Raw genomic sequence first — 24,910 nt, 5'->3', positions numbered from 1 at the left:
ATAAAATAACCTTTAATGTGAGTCCAAACTTGACGCATTTATCTCAAAAAACCAAAAAGTTCGAACTTTCAACTTTTAATTTTGACATATTTGTCAACTTCATAAAAATTCCTTTAAAATGAGTCCAAACTCGACATGTTTAACTTTGATATTAATGGAAATACAATCACTTCCGGTTTGAAACGTCAATTTTGACATATTTGTCATCTTCATTAAAAAACCTTTAAAATGAGTCCAAAGATGACGCACTTATCTCAAAAAACAAAAAAGTTACAATAAAAAATATTAAACCCGAAGTTAGCAACAATGAAGAGAGTAATTTAATTTTTAAACATTAATACCAACCTTAATTTTTTCTTATTATTATATTTTTGTTTTTGTGACGAATATTAAGACATTTTATAAAAATTATGAATATGTCAAAATGACATTGACATTTCAAACCGGAAGTTGTTTATATCTCGATTAATATTGGAATTAAACGTATCATGTTTGGACTCATTTTAAAGGATTTTTCACGACGATTACAAATATGTCAAAATTGACGTTGAGATTCTTAACCGGAAGTTGACCATAACTTCGTTAATATTGAAGATAAATATGTCGTGTTTGTACTCATTTTAAAGGATTTTTATTGAAGATTACAAATATGTCAAAATTGAGGTTGACAGTTTAAACCTGAAGTTAGTTACCATTTAATAGACGTTTTATAACTGAAGTTAATCTAGTCTTAGTCACTTTTCTGCATTTTCTTTTTATTTTGAACGTGTTTTTTGAAACAATTTTCAATAGTTTGAGCCTGTCTATTCTGGGAATGAATCCCTTAATTTGAATGAGGTTACTCCAAAACAACTAGAAGCTTGGGCTTTTTGGACTAAATTGCACAAAACCTGCTCTGCCTACAATGACAACATCTGTCAAAGCTGAATGAGGAAAACAATAAGTAAGGCATGGGCAATATCTAGTCTGTATGGAAAAGACCATGGAGAGATAATCAAGTGGTGGAAGGTAATGTATTGGGAGCCTTCAAATATAGCAACATAGGAACTTTATGAAGACTTACATCGACGTCATGACACTGGTAAGTGTTCACAAAGGTCACATCGAAACCCAACTCAACCTAACTAAATTAGTGCATCATAGTTTGGCCTCTCTACGATGATGGTTTGGCAACTAAACTCGAAAAAAATGACATGGAGAACTACTGGTTCCAGCAAGATGATGCAACATGTGTCTAAATCTATTAATATCGCAAAGTGACGATTACGATTACGACATTTCCTGTGGGGATACCTTAAGAGCAAGGTTTATGTCAACAAGCCTTACATGCTCGAGCAACTTAAGGTTAACATACGCCAGAAAATCGCCACCTAAAAGGCATCACTTTCAGAAAGTGTCTAAACAAATTGTACAAGTCCAAATTTCAATAAAATGATCGAATACAAACAGAAATTGAGTTGTTTTCAAGTTATTCAAAAAATAACCTTGTACATACCTAGACCATTTTCATAAGATACTTTTTTAACTCTTAAAATCATAAAAAATTTAATTACTTACCTGTTACCCCAATCAATTTTAGCAATGATCTTTGTTTTTAATTCCTTAGTCTGATCATGTGTTAAGGTTCCCGAAACCAACTGCCTCCTCCATTCAAGTAGATCCCGCATCACTTTCCCCACTGTATCAAATTTGTAAGTTTCTCTTTCCTAATAACAAAAATAAATAAAAAAAATTAGAACCAATTAAGAAGCATTATTCCTATCATCTTACCACATAAAGTTTTTTCCATATATCACTCCACTCTCTTAACACTAAGGTAACTTCCCTGACTATAGGATCTTCCAATGGCACAACGCTTTCGAACAATCCCTCGTTGTCGACCTTGCACGGTTTTAGATGGATGTAACTCTGTGGAAAGATACCTTTGACGGCGCGATTTTTCATCGAAAATCCACGATACCACCCCGAACATTCTTCTAAAATTTGTACTGTTTCACCGATCTCTAAAGGTAGGCCGAATTTCTTGTCGCCACGCCAATTGTAAATGGCTGAAATTAAAAATTTATTGTTATTCATAATATTAGTGTTCTTTTGAAGAAGAAAACTTATCGAATACTACCACAACGAGAGAATCAACCGGATGTGTATACAACAACTAATCATCATCTAGGCGTTTATAACGTAAATAGTGATAAGAAAATGTTAATTAATTCAAAAATTAACCATAACCATCTTTAATAACGATTAATTTTTTTTTCATTAAAAAAACAACATAAAAACCCGTCCTTAATATGACTTACAATCGCACGCAAGATTATTATGCAAATATAAGCCTTCACAATGCAGTGCATACAGAATAGAACTCGAATGGACCTAGATTAAAAAGCGAGAAGAGTTTAAATTAAAACTCTTCCACTTTTAAGATTCCTTTTTTCTATTGAAACTGCTTTCAAGCAGAAAAACTCAATCAATTTTTATGCAGGACGTAAGAATTCTTCACAAAAAATTACTTTCTAAATTTAAATTGAACAACAAGTAAAATACGATTTCGTTTAATTTGATTATAACTTTCTCTGAATTTAATTCTGAAAATATGTTTTTGTTAACGGTTAATTTGCTTCAATAGGAAGTATTTTTCAATTTACTCCGCTTGGAATGTAAACAAGTTGGAACAAAAAATCGGTCATAAAATTTTATTGTTTTCCATTTGAATAAGGTTTCTTTTAAATTCTTTCTGCGAAAGAAACAAGTTAACTTATATCATCACAACGTATTAAGTAATAACAGCAATTTGCTCCCTAGCAAACGTTATTAACCTTAATAACGCGATTTCTTACCTTATGGTTTATGGAGGATCGTAGTGTTGTGTGGTCTGCGACATAAAATTGTAACCGTAAAAATGTCTCTTTTTTTATATAATTTATGGTATATTACTTAACGGTTTTATGGATATTTTTACGGTTATAACCGCCTTGTTATATTCTTTCTAATGTCAAAATACAGGGTGCCCGGAAATTGCGTTCATATATTTAAAGGTGTAATTCTACATAAAAAATCATGAAGAAAAGTTCATATAAAGGTGTGTCCTAAAATGCTTCCTAAGGGAGGTAGAGCGCTTTGAAGAAGACGTTCAATATGAGGTTATTTCTCATTATTTCAAAAACTAGTAGGTTTAGAAACACGAAATTTTGCATATCCAGCTATTTTTACCTTTTGGAAATGATATGGATGCAGTAGCTGATCTTTAAATACCTTCCAAACGGTGGTTTTCGGCACATTTTCTTGTACCGATAATCTCCTAGTGCTTACCTTAGGATTGATAGCTACTGCATCGAGCACCCTTTCTTCCACTTCTACAGTCCTCGTAGTGCATGATCTTCCACAGTCGTAATGATTTTCCTTAAAGCGCCCAGTTTCACACAATCTTCTATGAATAGAAGCGAACGTTTGTTCACAGGGAAGTTGTAGGTTTGGATATCGTTCTGCGTACAATCTTCGTGCTTCTCTGGCATTTCCATCAGCTCTACCGTACGTAAAGTGAATGTTTGCCACCACTTCGTTTGAGTATTGAACCATTTTGATTTAATTAAACGTAAATTATAATGGTTGTTGCACTAAAATAATTTTTTATCGACCGTTTGACAGCAAAGATCAACAAATGAAAGGAGCCTACTAAGATTTTTAGTGATAGTTTAATATACATGTTTGTGTGCAGTATGTTACTTAACATTATTTATCTTGAAAACGAGTGGTCGTAGACCATTTTATAAGCAGAACATTTTTTATGTATTTTTTTCCGTAGATTCTAATTTTGAGGTTAAAATAGTGAAAACATCAAAGCAAAAAAAAATATGGGAAATAAATTGCGCCCCCTATCCCTTATTTCCGCAACTGCACATTCCTTCTAATTTTTTATTCGATTATCGTATTCCCAACGTAAAAATAGCTGGATATGCAAAATTTCGTGTTTCTAACCCTAGTAGTTTTTGAAATAATGAGAAATAACCTCATATTGAACGTCTTCTTCAAAGCCCTCTAACTCCCTTAGGAAGCATTTTAGGACACATCTTTATATGAACTTTTCTTCATGATTTTTTATGTAGAATCACACCTTTAAATATATGAACGCAATTTCCGGGCACCCTGTATAAAAATTAATAATAAAAAATGTTTTAATACAAACAATTTATATTCACAAAACATATGGATCATATGGATATTCCAATAAAACGATATTAATAATTCATTACGTGAACTGAAGGTTGCATGAAACGGAAGTGTAATGATTAACGAATATATTTTTAGAAAATATTTATTTTTTGATTCAATAAACATATTATTTTCGGAACTCTTCATAAGCTTTTAAATTAATTAGTGTTGAGATAACGTTGGAGATTAACTCATCAAATTGTCGACAAATTATACAGTACAAATTTATTAACTAAAATAATAAAGTACTAACTATAAATAAATTTCGTTTGTTATAAATAAATTTGATTAAAATTAAAACGATATAATAAGTAATTGTTGTTATAAAAATTTTTGCGAAGTGTGTATTTTCTAGTCTTGTCTGTTCTATCTCATTCTAGTAATAAGGATGTCCAGTTTTCTTGTCAGTATTTGGGTGGTCTTCCAACTGGACGCTTCGTTCTTAATTTCTGCCATCCTATCAACGTGGTTCCTCCATTGTAGACGTCGCACTCTCGTCCATCTCACTAAGAGCAAGATTCTTATTATGGTCCAAGATTCTTAACCAGTCTCTCGTTTGCCATTTCGATTTTTCTCTTTATTTCTGGGCACAAATCTTTGATGATGAAAATCTCTGAACCGCTTTGTATGGTTTTAAACAAATGTATTGAAGAGGGATGAAACAGGCCAGGATCGTTCCAATCTACAAAAAAGGAGATGACAACGATTGCTCAAATTACAGACCGATTGCCCTTCTTCCAGTGTTTTCGAAAATCTTCGAAGAAGTAATAAAATGCCGACTAATCAGCTACTTGCAAAAAAATAAAATATTTGACGATAGCCAACATGGTTACAGGACCGGAAGATCGACGATCACAGCTGTTACCCGAATGATACGCGATGTCACGGAAGCTCATGACAATCGAGAAAGCGTGGAAATGACCTGTTGCGACCTCACCAAAGCTTTTGATACGGTGGACCATAATCTATTACTGGATAAGCTCGCCTTTTACGGCGTACGGGGATCAACACCAAGTCTAATGAAATCGTATCTGAGTAACAGAACACAATATGTCGCTTGGAATGGTTCAATATCCGATGTGAAAAACAATAGATACGGTGTACCTCAAGGATCACCCCAGAAATTAAGCGGCTATTAAAGTTGAAAGAGTATTATAGGAGGAAGTGGAGGAGAAGCAATAGTGCTTTCTATTCAGCGGAATATAAAAGACTGAGATGTTTGACTAAACAGAAAATCTCTGATGCGTATACTTCTTTTACTATTAGTGCTGAACAATCGCTTAGTTCTGATCCCCGTAACTTTTGGAATTATATAAGACAGAAAACAACGACCTCTCGACTTCCTGGAAAAATGATGCGTGATAAGTCCACCTACACTGATCCTGAAAAAATAGTTAATGCTTTTGCAGATCAATTCTCTGGAGTATATTCTGGTGTCTCTGCTTATAACATGGTTGATGTACACTCTACGTATCCTCCAGTATTTGTTACCGATGTCACCGAAGAAGAGGTTCTTCATTTCCTAAAAAGGTTACCTAATAAATTTACTGCTGGTGATGATGATCTTCCTGCATTTTTCATTCGTGATTGCTGTGCAGTTTTTGCAGTTCCGCTTCATTTAATAATTAACCTATCCTTAAGCACTTGCTCGTTTCCTAAACTTTGGAAGCGCTCACGCATTGTTCCTGTATTCAAGCATGGCGAACGTACCAACATTACTGATTATCGACCAATATCGTTATTGTCCAATTTCGCTAAGGTATTTGAACAGATTATTTACAGGATGATTTATCCACAGGTTCAGTCATTTGTGTCACCATATCAGCATGGGTTTATCAAGCGTCGTTCGACCATTACCAACCTCGCGGTGGTTACTGAGGTAATTTGTGAATCTTTGGATAGGGGCGGTCAGGTAGATGTGGTATACACTGATTTTTCTAAAGCATTCGACATGATTCATCATGACGTCCTCTTGTATAAACTTAGTGCTTTTGGCTTATCTCCTAAGTTTATGAAACTATTTGCCTCTTACCTATCGGGTCGTATAAATTATGTGTACTACAACGGTTATGCGTCTATGGAGTTTACGGCTAGGTCTGGTGTTCCTCAGGGCTCAAATCTAGGCCCCCTACTATTTGTTATCTTCTTGAATGACCTTCTAGACAAATTTTCATCAAGCGTACTAGCTTATGCGGATGATCTGAAACTATTCCGACCTATTTTTGCGGACCGTGATGTTGTCAGTCTTCAGTCGGATTTGGACGTCTTGGTGGAATGGTGTAACCGTTATCAGCTAAAGATTAATGCCAATAAGTGCGGTGCAGTTAGTTTTACACGCAAGCTGTCTCCTCTTCCATCTTCTTATTATATAGAAGGTGTTCTTCTTGAGAAATTATCTACAATCAAGGATCTGGGAGTAACTTTTGACCGCAAATTGTCTTTTGTACCTCACATCGAAAATATTGCATCTTCTGCTGCGAGGATGCTTGGTTTCGTTTTGCGCACCTCGCGTGCTTTTTCTGATATCGGTGTGTACAAGACCCTATTTTCGACCTTTGTATTGTCCAAATTGGAATATGGCTCTGTAATTTGGTCGCCACATTATGTGTGTCATAGACTTATATTGGAGAGAATTCAGAGGAGATTTCTCAAATATTTGTCTCTACGCCTGGACGGATCATACCCGGATCGTGGAATGGTTACGCATCCCTGCTGCGGCGTCACAGTTTTTCTGCACTAGACGTAAGAAGAGATGACCAGTGCATCAAGTTTTTGCAGAAGTTAGTGCAAGGTGAATTGGATTGTGGTTGGTTGTTGTCGCGGATCATTTTCGCGGTGCCTACGCGTGCAACACGTAGTACAAATCAGTTTTATTTGAGGAATTGCAGATCCAATGTTTTAGCCAACTCCCCAGTGCAGAGGATGTGTAAACTAACTAACAATCAATAATAGTGTAAGAGTGTTTATGTGAATTATATTTGTTTTATGGCATGTGTTATTTCTTATTTTCTTTTTCTTGTAATATTGTCCTGTAATTGATCTTTGTTGGGCAATAAAGTGAATTATTATTATTATTATTATCAATCCTGGGACCGATCTTATTTATACTGTATATGAACGATCTTCCTCGAAACATAAAAAACTCAGAAACGTATCTATATGCGGATGATACGTCGTTCGTAGTAAAAGGGAAAACGAGAGAAGAAACACAATTGAGAACTAACGATGTCTTAGAAGACGCGTCTGATTGGTTGCGAGCGAACAAGCTCATCCTCAATGAAAAAAAGAATCAAAAAATTAACTTTCTCACAAAAGGAAACGATAACGTGGTGAACTTTCTTGGCTTGAAGTTGAACAATCGTCTCACCTGGGATGACCATGTGAGTGCCCTTTGTAGAAGACTCGCGAGTGCAGTTTTTATGGTGCGAAGATGTACCGAACCTGAAGTAGTAAGAACAGCATATTTCTCTTGTTTTCATGCAGAGGCCTCATATGGCATCTCCATTTGGGGTTCGGGTCCGGGAATCAACAGGGTGTTTAAGCTACAAAAGAGTTGTATCCGCGCTTTGTGTAATCTAAAAAATTTAGAATCATGTAAAGAACATTTAAAAAAAATTGATATACTTACCGTGCCCTGCATGTACAGGGTGGTTCAAATTCGATGTCCGAATAGGCTAACTCGGAAACTATAAGAGTTAGAAAAAAAGTAGCTTCCATGTCATGATCTCGTTTTTCGAGAAACTGCTAATGCCGAAAACCTCATAGCACTATCGTCTTTTGTTTTTCCCCTAGAGGCCAAAATTGAAAATATCGTAAAACCAGCAAGTGCAATTATCTTCGTTATTATTCTAGGTGGAGTATTATAACTAAGACATTATATGGACACTTTTTTACAGAGAATTTGATGATGTAGACAAAAAAATTTTTTCGGTTTTAGATTTTGAGATATCATGACAATTTTCATTTTTTTAAATGGAAACAACCACTGATTATTCGTTTATTAAATTCTTTATTTTTTTCTGATTACAAAAATATGGGGTTAGATAGGTCTATTTCTGATTGTTTTAGAATAAAGCTAAAAATAAACTTTTTTTATAAAATTTCCATCTAGTGTCGTCGACGAAATTAAATTTACAGTTTCCTGTAAATTACGGTATTATAACTAAAAATTATTCTACTAAAAATTTATATAAAATTTACTTTATTTTCTAATATGCAACATTCTAATATGTTAAACTTTTCGTAATTTTCGTAATCCATCTTAAAAAACAGGATTTTTAAAGTGACACTTCAGAAAATTTTTGAATACAAATGTTGCTGTTTATTTGAATTAAAAAAAAAACATATGGCGCCATCTATCAATAATTTATTAAGTCATTTAAGAATAATATTAAATATTAATAAAAAATGTGAAATAATGCAATCTATTTCAACTTTTGCATAATTACATATATAAATTAAATAGTTCAACAAATATATTTGTTTCAAATATCAGAAATATGTTTTTTTTTTCATTTTTAATTATAGTACCGTAATTTACAGGAAACTGTAAATTTAATTTTTTGGAAGACACTAAAAGAAAAGTAAATTTTTAGCTTTATTCTAAAACAATAAGAAATAGACCTTTCGAACCCTATATTTTTGTAATCAGAAAAAAATAACGAATTTAATAAGCGAATAATCATGGTTAATCGTGGTTGTTTCCATTTAAAAAAACGAACATTGTGATAATATCTCAAAATCTAAAACCAAAAAAATTTTTTTGACTACGTCATCAAATTCTCTGTAAAAAAGTGTCCATATAATGTCTTAGTTATAATACTCCAGCTATAATAATAACCAAGATAATTGCGCTTGCTGGTTTTACGATATTTTCAATTTTAGCCTCTAGCGGAAAAACAAAAGACGATAGCGCTATGAGGTTTTCGGCATTAGCAGTTTCTCGAAAAACGAGATCATGACATGTAAGCTACTTTTTTTCTAACTCTTATAGTTTCCGAGTTAGCCTATTCGGACATCGAATTTGAACCACCCTGTACATAATAATACACATCTCTATGACATAAACTCCGTACATCACGAATATAATACGCGACAAAAAGACTCTATAAGGGTTCCGTATCACCGTCTTAAGGTGACCCAGCAAGGTGTGGACTACCAGGGTACAAAACTTTATAACAAACTACCGGATTGCATAAAGAACATGAACACCATGTTTTAAAAATCGTGTTAAACATTTTTTGGTGTCTGAGGCCTTTTACTCGGTAGAAGAATTCCTAAGTAAAGTCCATGGTATGACCGAACTGTATTAGTTAAGTTACTGTTTTAGATACTCATTGTTGAAGTATACATATATATTTTGTATGACGTCTGTCCAAAAACTTTTTTTTGACATATAAATAAACATTAAACAGATAAATTGGCGCACTTAGCCAATGAGAGCGCTTAATGTCCAGATAGATAGAGTCTCAGAAAATGGCTAACGAGCTGAATATCAGTGAATCTGTACACAAGATCGTCAAATATCGTTTATGGCTTTGTAGCATCAAGATGGAAAAGACTCGCAGTTTGATCATCCTCTTCACTGACGAGAAGTTATTCACGATTGAGCAAACATTCAACCGCCAAAACGATAGAATTCTGGAGAAAGGATCATGCCGCACAGGTAATAGTTTGAGCCGGAGTGGGTCAAGGTCAACTTCCAGAAGTACCTTGATAAGATTACACACAAGGCTAAGATTGTTCAACACTAACAATAAGTAGTCGCTTGAGAGTAAGGCCTGTGCTACTCCCTACAAGAACCTCGACAGTCTGAAGCGCGCCCATCAGAAGACATGGGATGATCTCGACGTCGAATATATGATAATGAATGAATGATATATTTTACATACGTATAAAATATAACAACTTGTCTATATGTAAGGAAATTAATCATCGAAGCAGATTAAAATTCGAAAGGTACAGAAGGGTTATCTATAAAAATTATTTTGCAAACACAAATAAATACCACTATTATACAAAAACAAAAATCAACAACGACAGGTGATTTACGAAGATTAGAACATAGTACTGATAAGAAAATAAGATAATATTAACGTGAATTTTACTTACATGAATCTTATCGGTATTTATTGCGATAACGCCGAATTATTATATCGTGCGCTATTATTTGCTAAATATTTCGAATAGTAAGTAAAAAGGCCTAAAAAATGTAATGTATTATTTAATGATTCTTTAAAAAGTTGATGAAAAAGTCAACCAATCATTCCAAATTAATGTCCATTCATAAAGAAAAATTAACTTCACGGTACGTTAAATTCCAATTTCGAAAGATTGTCAATGTTAACAAAGAAAAGTAAACTGCTGTTCAAATGTGCTGTTTCCTGCGGATTTAAACTTAATGGGAAAGTTCCAAGTTGAACTGAGTTCTGATCCGGCTTACGTCTGTGAACGTAAACAGAAAACATCGATTGCGCCAAGAAATTCAAGTTTGTCAGAAAAAAAAAGTGAACTCAAAAATAAACACTTTTTATTTCATATCATGAAGGAATTCCAAGAAAACCCGTTCCGTTATATTCCATTAACCGATTTGATAAAAACTTGATAAATCAATGTAAAACAAACTGCTCTATTCATTTGTATTCATGTCTTTCATTATCTCCGCAGGAACAGAAGTGGTTCGTTATTTACGCGAGGGTCTACATTATCTCTAAGCTATAATTAGCCCCTAAAAGAGTATAGAAGATTAACGAAGAAAGAGGACGAACGGTTTGTAACTCTATACAGAAAACGGACGGCACACATCGGGTTATAAATCACGGTGACGGGGTCGTGACTATTTTTTGTAGTTTTCGTCTTTTTATTGTTGGTTTTCGGAAAAAGTCGTCGGTAGTACATAGTACCGGTTCACAGGAAGTAGTACACTGGGGTCAGTGTCAGTATACGGAGGAGAGAAATCCTACACTGAACATCTGTTCTTTTAATATTAACGAAGGATGTGTTTGCCAGAAGGCTGTAAAGAGTAAAATTGTACCCTAGACGTCTACGAAACCCGCCTTTTAAACCTTAAAGACACGTCTCTTTAGATGGGAAATAAAATAATACTTATATAATACATGTCTCGTAAAGTACTCATAATAAATGCTTCTCTATATTTAATAGAAATTGATGATCTACTTAGAGTCGTTACTTAAATTGATTGAGATAATTGGATGTTATTAGTTTGTGGGATTACAGAAATGAGTAGGAAATATTTTTGCCTTTTACGGTACATTTTAAACTAAGCGTTGTGTAACGGTTAACAAAAAAACTGTAAATATTTCTTTTATAGTTCGTTTTTTTTCTATAATACTTGTCAATGTAAATTATTTAGGGTTTCTGTTTGTTAGATTTTATATTATATTGGTTAATTTATATTAGATTTGATAGGTTTATATTATATTAGTTCATTTATATTGGATTTATTTGTATCGCCTCATTTGTTTAGTCTAGATTTGAAGTGTCTCGAGTCGCAATATTAGAGTCTTTTATCGCATTATTTATTGGGTGGAGTTAAGTGTGGGAATGCGTTGGGGTATTTCGGTGTTTAGGTAAGGGTTTTTAGTTATGACCTAAAATAAAGAAGGAGCCTGCGAGCTCAACACGTATCAGTTATTGAGTCTTCGATTTAACACACACCGAAACAGTACCCCTTCAATTTACGCGGAGCAAGGCTCCCTATATAACTCTCGCCACAACTAATCGCAATTTATATGTATAGTTTAAGTGTAATTAATAATAAAGTTTATGGAAACGTAAAACCAAGATTTTGTTGTTAACCAGCGCCCACCAGATAAAAATAAATAATCATAAATGGTCCTTCGAGCCGGATGGGGAAAATATAAGAAGATTTAAGTGTCTTCGGTTCCTTGATGCGACGTGTAAAATTAAATTAAATTCGACAACGTTGGCCCGCCAGTTACGCAGCTTTTTGGAGAACATTCGCCAGGAGTGTTCGAAGACCGAATTTCTACTTCATGCAACTCCCAACAAATTCGAGATAGAAGAAATTCGTCCATCACGTACTGGAAGCGACCAACGCCATTGAAACAAGTACCGTAAGTCCCTTTGCTTTCTCCTTTATCGTTCTCAATCTGAAACTTGTCAATCGCGATCATGAGTCAGTCAGAAAATTTAACTAAAAAACGAGGTATTGTCAAGGGCAAACTCACGAATTTTGCGAAATTTGTAATAAAATTTGAATCAAATATCAGAGAAAGCGGTATTAATCAGGAACTTTCGTTAGAGTTAGAACAAAGATACAATCGGGCAATTAATCTTATCGATGAGTTCGAGGAAATTCAGGGTGAAATAGATTTGTTAAGCGTTGATGGCGAGTCACAAAACGCGGAGAGGGAGACATTCGAGGCGAGTTTTTACGCAAATACGGCTAAAGCTAAGCGAATTTTGACAAATAGAAATATATGCGCCGATTCGTCGTTCATTGTAGGACCTTCCCCGGATCAACATGTAAAGCTACCGGTTATAGATTTACCAAAGTTTGACGGTGGTTACGACGCATGGCTAGGGTTTAGAGACATTTTCGAATCGTTAATTCATAACAACCCAATGATCAACGACATTCAAAAATTTCATTACTTACTGTCGGCACTGACCGGTAATGCTCGTCAGGTTATCGAAAGCTTAGAATTGACAAATTCTAACTATGAAGTCGCTTGGGGGTTGATTCGCGAGCGTTATGATAACCCGCGGATATTAATTCATAATCACGTTAAGGCATTGTTCGAAATTGAAGGGGTTTCGGGTGATAATCCACAGCCGATTCGAAGTTTTATTGACGACTTTCGTAAACATCTGCGCGCGTTAGCTGCATTAAATGAACCTACGGATAATTGGGACACACTACTTATTTATTTAGCCGTGTCGAAATTGGACGCTGATTCCAATCGGGAGTGGGAAAGAAAAAAGTCCGGTTTAAAGAAAGCGAATTTAGAAAATTTGTTAGGGTTTTTGAAAGAACGCGCTGATTTATTGGAAACTTTGGAAAACGGTTCGGGTAAGCGGATAATCGATAAATCAAAACCGAAATCAAAAACGTTTTTGGTTGCTAATTCGGGTGTTAAGCGTTGTGTAAACTGCAATGGGGAACATTACATACAGGAATGTTCAAATTTCACTAAACTTACGGTTCAAGGCCGTATAGACCGGGTCAAACAATTAAAGGTGTGTATGAATTGTCTTCGGTCGGGACATTTTGTTAAACAATGCCGTTCGAGCTCTTGTAAACGGTGCAATTCTCGTCATCATACCTTACTTCATTTGGCGCACGATCGCTCAGATTTACCACCACAACCAACGACATCCACCCAAGCACACAGTCTAAATTTCGCACAGCATGCAAATCATTCAAACATCTTACTCTCCACCGTAACTGTTCACGCATTCGATAGACATAACAAAAAACATTCATTACGCGCACTCTTGGATCCGGGCAGTCAAAGTAGTTTTCTTTCGGTAGAAGCTTGCAAGCGGTTAAGGTTGGCTAGAACAGCAACAAACGTTAATGTAGCAACAATAAATCAAACACAGTCAACAATAACGAGTTCTTGTTCATTGCGAATACATTCACACTGCACGGATTTTTCACTTAAGGTTAATTGTTTGGTTATAGCAACAATCGCGAATGATTTACCCAATTTTGAAATAAACGCAAACACTTTAAAAATACCTACACACATTCGCTTGGCGGATCCATTGTTCAATAAACCCGATAAGATAGATATGCTGGTCGGGGCTGATTATTTTTGGAATTTGTTATGCGTTGGGCAAATCAAACTTGCAAAAGGGCCTATCATGCAAAACACCCGTTTGGGGTGGATCGTTTCGGGGCCGATACATGCGAGCGCGGCACATTCGGTGCGGTGCAATTTAATTTGTAAGGATGACAATTCCGTAATAAACAGGCAGTTGGCGCGATTTTGGGAAATCGAGGAGATTGAAGGGTTAGTTCACTCATCGAAAAATGAAACATTTTGCGAAAATCATTTTAATAAAACCACTAAACGTGCCGAAGACGGACGATTCATTGTTTCGACACCGCTAAAGAAAGGTTTAGATTGGTTGGGCGAATCGCATAAAACCGCGGAAAATAGTTTGATGGGTATCGAGCGGAAATGCAAACGAAATCGTGAATTCGGTGAGCAATATCATACATTTATGCGAGAGTATTTGGAGTTGGGTCAATTAAGAAAGATTGTTGATACACGCGAGGGTTATTACATTTCACACGGCGTGTTAAATGAAAATAGTGCCATCACAAGGGTCGTTTTCGATGCATCATGTCCCACGTCAATGGGATATTCACTTAATAATTGTCAGATTGTGGGACCTATATTACAGCCTGACTTGTTCAGTGCCTTGAAACGGTTTCGGGAATACGAGCACGTAGCTACCGCGGATATGCAAAAAATGTACCGTGCCTGTTTAATCAATCCAACCGAACTTAGTAAAGAGTGTTTTATTGCTGCTCTTCGGCGACTTTCAGCTAGGCGCGGGAAACCGAATCGAATGTTCTCTGATAGCGGAACTAAGTTCGTGGGTGGTAATCGCGAATTACAGGAGCTAAGTCTGTTCTTGATTGATAACTCTAGCGAACTCAAAACACCGATTGAAAACGCTTCTAATAGTTGGTTGAATACTCCCCCTAACTTGCCACACCTTGGTGGATTATGGGAAGGCGGTGTTAAGTCAGTAAAATTTCATTTACGTCGGGTTACCGGCAATGCCTCGTTTACGTACGAAAATTTTTATACATTATCTGTTCAGATTGAGGCCATCCTTAATTCCCGGCCATTAACCCCATTATCCACCGATCCCAACGATACGACTCTATCAACCCCGGCACATTTTCTAATTGGTGGGAAACTTACTTTCCCACCAGATCCAGGTTTGAGTCGCAACAATGAAGACCGCTTATCGCAGTTCCATCGCGTCCAGCAGAATCAACAACATTTTTGGACCAGGTGGTCCAAAGCATATTTGTCTGAGCTGCAGAGGTACTACGACTGGTTTACGGGTGACGCTAACTTAAGGTTGGGCCGATTGGTGTCAATGAAGAAAGACAATTTACCTGCCTTAAAGTGGCTTACAGGCCGAATTATAGAATTGCACTGCGATAAGGATGGAGTCGCACGAGTGGTCACGCACACAAAATGGGATCATCAAAGGGGCCACGGTCAGACTGTGTCCACTACCAATGGAATAGCAGTCTTGGGTTTCATTAATGTGATTGCTTGTGATTACGTGAATTGTGTGTGCGCGATTAATCACTCAGTAGTGTAAATTTAATTTTTCGATTTTTTTCATACATTTTGATGTTGAGTCATTATTGTTAATTTGTGTTTTTATTTGTTGAAAGGTAGTTCTTTCAAGGCGGGGAGTATGTTAGATTTTATATTATATTGGTTAATTTATATTAGATTTGATAGGTTTATATTATATTAGTTCATTTATATTGGATTTATTTGTATCGCCTCATTTGTTTAGTCTAGATTTGAAGTGTCTCGAGTCGCAATATTAGAGTCTTTTATCGCATTATTTATTGGGTGGAGTTAAGTGTGGGAATGCGTTGGGGTATTTCGGTGTTTAGGTAAGGGTTTTTAGTTATGACCTAAAATAAAGAAGGAGCCTGCGAGCTCAACACGTATCAGTTAGTGAGTCTTCGATTTAACACACACCGAAACAGTACCCCTTCAATTTACGCGGAGCAAGGCTCCCTATATAACTCTCGCCACAACTAATCGCAATTTATATGTATAGTTTAAGTGTAATTAATAATAAAGTTTATGGAAACGTAAAACCAAGATTTTGTTGTTAACCAGCGCCCACCAGATAAAAATAAATAATCACTGTTGGTATTATCTAGGATCCTTATAAAATTTATGTTGTTTTCATGATTTTTAGTAACATTGTCAGTAACTAATTAGTTGAGGTTAAAATACTAATAAATTTTTAGATAAATACGATTGACGAAGTACATATTTGTTATAAAAACGTGCTACAAAGTAATTAAATAGAATAAAATACCTTTTCTAGGTAAGTAAATGGCAAATAAACTTTTTATGCACCTTTTCTTTTTGAATAACGAAAGCTCAAACGTCAATGTGACATATTTACTTCAAAACATGATAAAACAAAACTCCCTGTTAATTTTGCCAACTTTACAACAATTTGACAGGTATTATAGAAAAAAAATGAACTATAGTTAAGTATGAAAAATGTTTATTGTCTTATCTATCGAATTTGTCTTTATATATACTTTCTCTCTAATTTAAAACATTGTTAAAAAGAAAATCAATGAAAATGCGAAACGTCACGCACGTTGGTGAAAACCACAAGTATTAATTAGCGTGCGAGTGGCGTCCAGGGAAACACGAACAAGAAGGTTGATATTCAAGCTCAATCTGGTTTAAAATCTGGGGTAATTTATGGAACCCTGGCAGACAGCCAGTCTTGCCACTCTATAGTTACAACGGTTGTTAAAAAATTAAATGGGCAGTAGTTCTCAAACACAAGGAATAATATAAAATTCGACAAAGATAACACATCTTAAACAATCTCCCACAAGAATTAAAACATTTTGTGAATACAGAAATGGTGTATTTTTGTTTAAACGCATTAAGATATGAAACCACAACTTTATGGAAATTGATAATTGTTGTTGTGTAAACTAATTCTAAAAAACTAGGAAGTTGTGGGATTCCCCCAAATTCTTTTTTAAAGTCTTTATTTAGAAACATCCAACAAATTTAGTAATCAAACGTTGCTTTCTTTATATTGATGATAAACGTCATCCCCTTTTATTATACCAAATATGTATATCAGTGTATCAAATTCAGCCCTTCACCAGGAAGCGAAAGTTGGATGGACTAATCCGCCCAACTATCCAAGGTGAAGAAATTCCTTTCTCAAAGGAAGTCAAATATCTAGGAGTAATCCTAGACAAAACCCTGTCATGGAATGGACATTTGCAGGGAGTTTTGCACAAAGCTAGACTATCCTTGTGGACTTGTCGCAGTCTTTGTGGAAAAAATTGGGATCTTACCCCTGAAAGACTGTACTGGCTCTATGTGACTGTGGTTAGACCTATGATCACATACGGAGCAGCAGCCTGGTATAGGAAAGTCCGACAGACTTCAGTTATCAGTAAACTTTCACGAATTCAACGAGTAGCTGGATTGGCAATCTCTGCTGCGATAGGCACAACGCCAACTCTAGCAATGGAGGTTCTGCTTGGCCTATCTCCTCTGCATTTGCATATAGAGAAAGTGGCCAGAACAACCATTTACAGATTTAAGCAATATGCTCAAAACTGTTCTGACATGTCCTACCAATGGGCTGCGGAAGACATTATAAGCACTGATACTGTGCTATCAATGCCGTCAGATTTGGCAGTATCACTATCAGTGATTAATGCTCGATACCAGATTGTACTGCCTGAGCGGCAGTCCTGGATCGAAAATGAAAATTCTCTGGTTCGGGCAGACATTTGCTTGTACACAGATGGATCAAAAACGCCTGAAGGGGTAGGAGCAGGAGTATACTGCCAGACACCTCGAATTAAGCAAGCCTACAGCCTGGGTACGTACTGTACTGTATTCCAGGCGGAAGTATTTGCTATTGACATGGGTGCTAAAATCCTTCTTGAAAGAGGGGTGAAGAACATGACAGTACGAATTTTCTCAGACAGTCAAGCCGCTCTCCAGGCGCTGCAAGCCGTGAAAACGATGTCGGCTCTGGTTAATGATTGTAAGAGAACATTAAACACACTGAGTTGTGATAACAAAGTCTCTCTGATCTGGGTCCCGGGTCACTCTGGGGTTGCTGGCAATGAAGCGGCAGATAAGCTAGCACGAGATGGCAGCGCTGAAGCGTTTGTGGGACCGGAACCAGCAGTTGGTGTATCATTTGCGATGGCCAAATATAGGATTGGACTGTGGGCTGAAGAGAGACTTCGCCTACTGTGGATCAGTTCTCCTGGAATGCTGGACATGCTAAGGTGTTTATTAACATCGCCACTGTCAAACCCGAGAATATTTTAGGACTTGCCCGTAGTAGCATAAAAGCACACCTGAACTTGTTGGGTTTAGCCGATGATGTTGAATGCCGACTATGTGCGGAGGAAGCAGAGACGGTTGAGCATGTTTTATGCCACTGCCCTGCCGTTAACCGTATCAGATTCTCGATTTTTGGGTCGCAGTTTATCTCCTCAAAAGATCTGAATGACCTTTCGCCGAGCAGGGTATTAATGTTCGTTAAGAGCATTGGACTGCACGGTGAAATTTGATAACGATATCTATCGGAGTACAATAGATCCTTAGGGTCGCGGTGCAAGGTTGGTTGGTCCGCCTACCCGATATGTATTCTATGTAATGTAATGTATCAAATTCAACATATACAACCCAAACGTTAACTACATTATGCTTGTTGAAGAATTAATCTACTAAAATACGACAAATCTTAATAATTGTAAAGTTAGAGTTTTGATTGTCATAGACAATCTTCACAACAAAGATGTCATATAATGACGTTTGAAGAAATAAAATATATAACAATGCATATAAACATAAAGGTGTTGTAATTATAGTAAAATGAATGTTTGAACTGCATGACATTGAGAATTAAATTTAGATGTTGGCAAAGTGTTTAATGCTTGAGAAGACGATATAAGATTTTTAAAACGTAAACATCAACTAAATATAAAAGTGATGAGGTGTTCTAAAAAACACACCTCAACAGTTAAAGAGTAACAATCAATCAATGTAACTAAAATATTATTTGTTCGAACTCTCTAGAAATGATTTAAATGAAAATTAAAACCGAATCAAAGCTCATATTTCACTGTGGTATAATGTTACTGAAGCGAACCATGCCAACAATACAAAGGGCTATTTACAAATCCTGATTTGACATTTAACTTTGAACAAAAACAATGGATTTTGTACCCAACTCAATCGTTTGGGTAATTTCCCGGAATTTTTTGACGGCGATTTTTCTAAATGTACTATGTATGTTGGGGGAAGTCCGGAAATTGTTTGAGAAGCGCTGACAGAGAGGCATAAAACTAATTGTGTATTCTTAGGACAATCTTCGAAAGGAAGTAGAAGCCGAGATGGTGCGTTTGTCAAGAGGTAAAGGAAGTTTCTGTCTGAGCAGATCGTTATCGTTAAAATTAAAATCAACTTAAATTAATTCAATTTAAAAAGTCAAAAATCTCTTAATTAATTGGTATAAATTGTAATAATTAATATAAATCGTTTATTTTTTAAACTGAATTAAGGAATTTTATTTTATCATTATTTACAACGACCTTAAATATTGTCTACGTAAGAATGTTTTGCTTGAAGGTTATTTTGTTTTCGTAATTTGACAGGTTACTACAAATCTCTTATAAAAAAAATAATCTACTTATCCATGACTGAAGCTGTCAAAACAAACGCCGAACGACACATAAAAAAAAGTGACCCTCCAAAAATAATTACTTACCGACGCCGTACTTTTTTGTTTTCGTCGGTATCCACATTTTTTCTTGCTTCCGATTAAATCACATCATATTAAAAACGAGACACTGCACTTGAATCGATCTCGCACCACTCATATGTTAGGCGGCCATTGTTTGGATTGTCAAATATGAATGAAAATTGCACGGGAGCTCTCTCTCCCCGCATACTATGTAGTGGGGTTCGAGACCGCGATGACTGAGTTCAGTTGAGTTTAAGAACTAACTCCAGATGTCACCGTGTTAGCTTTAACTTGCTGTCCATGTGGTCACGTGTGCGTCTGTTTGTAAGTGCTTCAAATCAATAAACACTTATATAACCATGCTACTAGATGGTGATGGTGTACATTTGTTAACTTGGTTGCCTATATGTATAAGATATGATTTTCAAATTCCGACTATGTTTACAAATACTCATTAAGAATTACTTAAACTTTTCTGTTTTTTAATAATATCAACCTGACAATAGCATTTTGAGAATCGCGATGACCCCTTTATAATTCCCACCTGAATAAAACATATTTCCAACTAATATTTCAAGTTATAACAAATATGTAGCTATTCTAACAAGAATTTGAATTTATTAAGAATTAAGCAATACAAATTAACGATTCTAAAATTATCTAGGTGTAATTTATTTAGGTATCTATTACATCTATCAAATCAACAAGAATAATGTGTGCCTCAGCTTTACAATAATATAGATTTTTTGTATACTGAAAGACTATTAGTGTGATTTCATTATATCTAAAAAAAATACTATCTTATAATATCTATGTTACCAAAGATAGAAGAAACAGTTTGTTAAGGGTTACAATACTATGTTAAAATAAATAGAAAAGATAGTAATTTTTTTATTTTTGATATTAAATTTATTAATTCCAATTTGAGCCCTGCAAAGAATAATATTGATTCATTTTAGAGAAGTTTTAGTTTACTATAATTTAAAGATTTTCATTCGAATTTTATAAAGTTGTCTTGAAATAAATTAATTCTATAATCCAATCCAGGTGCACTAAACCAGTTGGATTAATGTACCGTTTTCAAAACAAGCTAGGTTATAATCCTACCTGTATTTTAAGCGTCATAACATGTTTTTAAATAAGTACATCTTTTAACTACATCTACTAAATAAAACAAATTGTTTATAAAAAATATTTATTCACTAAATTGTACTTACATAATAATGATTAATTTACAGATACATTGCTTTCTGTAACTTTTACGTCATAAATGAAGCTTGTTCCTATCACATACAACTCAAAAACATCTACAATACAAAACGTCGTATTTGTCTTCCGTCCGTTTCCGGGGTCCGTTGCGATTGTTTCGTTTACGCGGGGCTGTTTGGTATGAAAATATATGATATAAATAGAAGAGGGTCATTGAAGTTGGTGATGTACTGCGATTACTTTACGTCAGATCTGGCTTTTAACTTAGCCCTGGCTTGTAAAAATTCTTTGCTGAGGCCTTTATCGTCTTCATTCTACAAAAAATACATTCTTTTTTGTTTCTTTGATAACTTAATTTAACAAAAAAAAGTAATCAATAATTATGTAAATACCTATTAACGTACCTCTGTTGATCCAGCATTGACCTCTTGTCGTTTTTTAGCTCTATCTGCTATGACCTTCTCTAACTCAGGAGACATGGCATTCATGTTGGTTTCATATTCTTTTTTAGCAATGTTTGTCTTGTGTTTTTCCAACGCTCTCTGTAATTCCGATTTTTGGTTCAATACGTTTTTACCTCTGAAACAAAATTAATTAAATTAAACCAAAATTGCTTTGATAGAAGATGTGAAATCTAATAAGACCAAGAAGTGGTTGTTCTAGGAATGCGGGTTAAAGATAACTAATTATAAAAGCCCCTCAAACTCCTTTATCCTACATCCTCGCCATTGTTTCTGGGTGCGATCAGTATCAGGTGAGAAAAGCTCACTCGAGCACGTTCTTCGTATACAATACAATACAAGGAGAAGAGGGGTGTATTACTTACATTTTTTGATTGAACAGCAGTTCCCGGTGTAAGTTTTGTCTTTCAGCATTGTCGAGTACGGGATTATGCAATTTCCTAGGCATAATTAGCCCATCCGCGGTGAGAAGCGGCGTCGGGGGATGCGGAGATCCCCTCTGCGATTCCGGTATCATGGCAGTCAACGAATCCGGGTCTCCTGGAAATGCGAGTGAAAATTATTGTCAAGTTAGCGTACTGCTGATGTTCGCATTCTTTTAAGTAGATGCGCCATTGTGTGTCTAGGTATGGAGGGCATGGTACCGTTATAATAGGGCGCAAAGGATGGGTACCTGGAAATAGGTCCTCATTACAGAGAGACAATGACTTCATATGAACGTTTGTTATTCGTATTGAACAAAAATTTTTTTTTACGTTAATTAAAAAGGTTTCAGGAAAATTTTTTAATGAAATTTGGTTAATTTATTTTTGGAATTACGAAATAAAGAAAGCTAGAGCAAAAATTTTTTCTACAGAGTTTTTCTTTAGAAAGTGTCATTTTGAATCTGTGTCGCAGGGGAAGGAAGGATGCAGGTATAAGATTGCGGCTCCTTTTATACGTAACGAACACGTTCTGAAAGGCGCAGTAACGTGAAAAAATCTCTTAGATCTCGGTGGCATAGAAAAAAAAAACTATATTGTCCAACATAAAACCCCACGGCTCGATCAACATCTAAATTTTAACTGCCGGTAAAACTAGACAGGCTTTTAATGTGTAACCGTAAAAATAAGTGTTCAACCTCGATGTTGTTATCGTTCTATTTAGAACTGTACCACACACGGTTTGTTTACCACTAAAAAAAGTATTCGTTTATACACATTTCTAAAGCAAACACTACGAATAACCCGCCCAGTTATGAAATTACATGCTTAATCTTTATAATGAATTTAAAATCGATAGTATCGAATGTCAGATTGAGGGGAGTTTGAAACAAATTTAATTAAGTCAATGTCGTTGTTTATTCGGCGGTCCATTTTATTACGTCAAGTGGAATTACTCCACGATATTGAGTTCGAAACTTGCTTTATCTAGATTTCAGGAAACTACAGCAGTACGAGATACTCAACCTGTACAATACGTTGATATGAAATGTTGGGGATTAATAAAAGATTTATTCGAAACTTTCTTACTACATATTTAGATTATAAGTTATATTTGCACTCTAACAATTATGATCTTCAAAAGTTATCTTATGAATACAGTAACTTTAAAGTCCGAGAAGTTATAGTGTTAAGAAACTGATATACAGTGTGTTCCGGTGACTCGGGGCATAAAATTAACCTCACATACTAGAGCAAAAATGATGACGATTCGTGAAAAAAAATTATTATAAAAGTCTTCAAATTTTTAACACATTTTTCTAAATATTTTCAATACTATTTATGGTAGAGCGTTGAAATTTGGTACAGGGTAAACAAGTATCAAGCAAAATAATTGAACCAATTTTGACTTTGATCGGGCGGCGGCAACCATGCTATACAGAGTGTCCCTAAAATTTGTTTGCTCAGAACTTTTTTGTTCGCTCGTAACCCTACATTTATTTTTGTACCTTTTAATAGAAAATTTATTTTAGAAACTTTTATCACTCTTTGAAAATTTTGATAACATTGACCGTTTTCGAGTTATACGCGAAAATATTAAGCTTTGATTTCAATCGTAACAAACAAAAAAAGGAATCATATTTCGCAAAATCTGAGTTGGCGATGACAATTGAAAAACGAACTGAGTTAATAACCATAAATTTTTAAGTGCAGATTTAGTTAAATCCAGTGTTAATTTATTTTAGTTGAATAAAAGAATGTAATTTCCAAAACAATAAATTTAATTTTCACGGTAACAACAAACAAGAACATAACAAAAATTCTAACAAAAATATTAACAAGAACAATAAAATTATAAACAAATATTGGTGCCCGCCGGCATCAATGCACGCCTGATATCGCCGTCTTAAATTAAAGCGCACTCTGCGGTGAACATTGATCTCAGTTCGAAGTTGATCAAATGAATCAACAATTCGCAACCTCGGTTGATCAACTGAAGTTATTTCAATGCAGTAAACTAGCGACCGTCCCAGAAAACGTTGGAAATTGTTGGACAGCCTGTGTGCTATACGCAGGAGCACCATCATGCATATACCACATTGCTTGCCTTGTGTTTAAAGAACCGTCATCTAAAAAATCATCCAATTCCTCTAAATATCGCCTGTATGTATGTCCATCCAGCCTTGATGGCAAGAAAACGGGTCCAATAATTACATCGCCCATAATCCCAGCCCAAACGTTAAGAGAAAATCTCCATTGTGATTTCCAAGTTTTTAAAAAGTGAATTCATCTGTAAAAAGCACTTTTTCTAAAAACTGATCATCAATTTGGATTTTGTGCTGCATTATTTGGCAATATTGCAGTCGCAGTGGGTAATCAGCCAGTCGAACTTCCTAAACTTTGTAACAATGAAATGGATAAAGCTGTTGCTCGTGAAGATCACGCCAGACAGTTGTTTTTGAAGTTAAAAAATGCCTCGCCATATCCAAAGTACTAGCTGTAGTATTTTCTTCTACGTAGTCTAGAATATCTTCTTCTAGTTCGGGTGATCGGACTGATCTTACGTTAATGTTGTCATTTTCCCTTAAACGGGTTTCAATCCTTAAAAATGTTTATCGATTGGGCGCTTTGCGGTTCGGAAATTTCTCCTGATAACGGTTAGCGGCTGCTGGACATTGTCTTAATGTCAAAATCATGTCAGTTTGTTCACTAAATGTGGTAACTCTCCATTTTGAACACTTAAAATTAATAAAAACTTAACTAACAAAAAACTATCGTTTGTGTTTAAACGTATAAGACAGCTCAATTTGTTTTTTTTAATTGCCATGGCCAACCTTGACTTTTTCGTAGATTTTTGTTTTTTAGTGTTACCATTGAAATCGAAGCTAAATATTTTCGCGTATAACTCGAAAACGGTCAATGTTATCAAAATTTTCAAAGAGTGATAAAAGTTTCTAAAATAAATTTTCTATTAAAAAGTACAAAAATAAATGTAGGGTTACGAGCGAACAAAAAAGTTCTGAGCAAACAAATTTTATGGACAGCCTGTATAGCATGATTGCCGCCGCCCGATCAAAGTCAAAATTGGTT

General features: G+C 35.2%; 2 protein-coding genes across 12 annotated transcripts in view; both read right to left on the bottom strand.

Moving 5' to 3' along the window:
- LOC111415127 (dedicator of cytokinesis spg) overlaps positions 1–20,014 on the bottom strand; it is a 45,252-nt gene extending 25,238 nt beyond the window's left edge. For 5 of the 6 annotated variants that reach the window (XM_023046647.2, XM_023046651.2, XM_023046650.2 and 2 more), the window contains exons 1-3: positions 19,753–20,014; positions 1,771–2,048; positions 1,558–1,706 (exon numbers count right to left, since the gene is read on the bottom strand). In XM_023046647.2, the coding sequence (XP_022902415.2) occupies positions 1,558–1,706; positions 1,771–2,048; positions 19,753–19,789 (464 nt within the window). In that variant the 5' untranslated portion in view covers positions 19,790–20,014. The remainder of the gene's footprint in view (positions 1–1,557; positions 1,707–1,770; positions 2,049–19,752) is intronic. The other variant, XM_023046649.2, reaches the window with a different exon arrangement.
- Positions 20,015–20,906: 892 nt separating this feature from the next.
- LOC111415137 (protein FAM107B) overlaps positions 20,907–24,910 on the bottom strand; it is a 43,413-nt gene continuing 39,409 nt past the window's right edge. For 5 of the 6 annotated variants that reach the window (XM_023046675.2, XM_071193885.1, XM_023046674.2 and 2 more), the window contains 3 exons: positions 21,764–21,938; positions 21,342–21,516; positions 20,907–21,251 (listed from right to left, as the gene is read on the bottom strand). In XM_023046675.2, the coding sequence (XP_022902443.1) occupies positions 21,174–21,251; positions 21,342–21,516; positions 21,764–21,938 (428 nt within the window). In that variant the 3' untranslated portion in view covers positions 20,907–21,173. Of the gene's footprint in view, positions 21,252–21,329; positions 21,517–21,763; positions 21,939–24,910 lie in introns of all 6 variants that reach the window. The other variant, XM_071193884.1, reaches the window with a different exon arrangement.

The sequence above is a fragment of the Onthophagus taurus genome, chromosome 2 (genome assembly GCF_036711975.1).
Source record: "Onthophagus taurus isolate NC chromosome 2, IU_Otau_3.0, whole genome shotgun sequence".
NCBI classification, from domain to species: domain Eukaryota; kingdom Metazoa; phylum Arthropoda; class Insecta; order Coleoptera; family Scarabaeidae; genus Onthophagus; species Onthophagus taurus.
The sequence above is the reverse complement of the archived record's forward strand: the minus strand, read 5'-3'. Positions and strand labels throughout refer to the sequence as shown.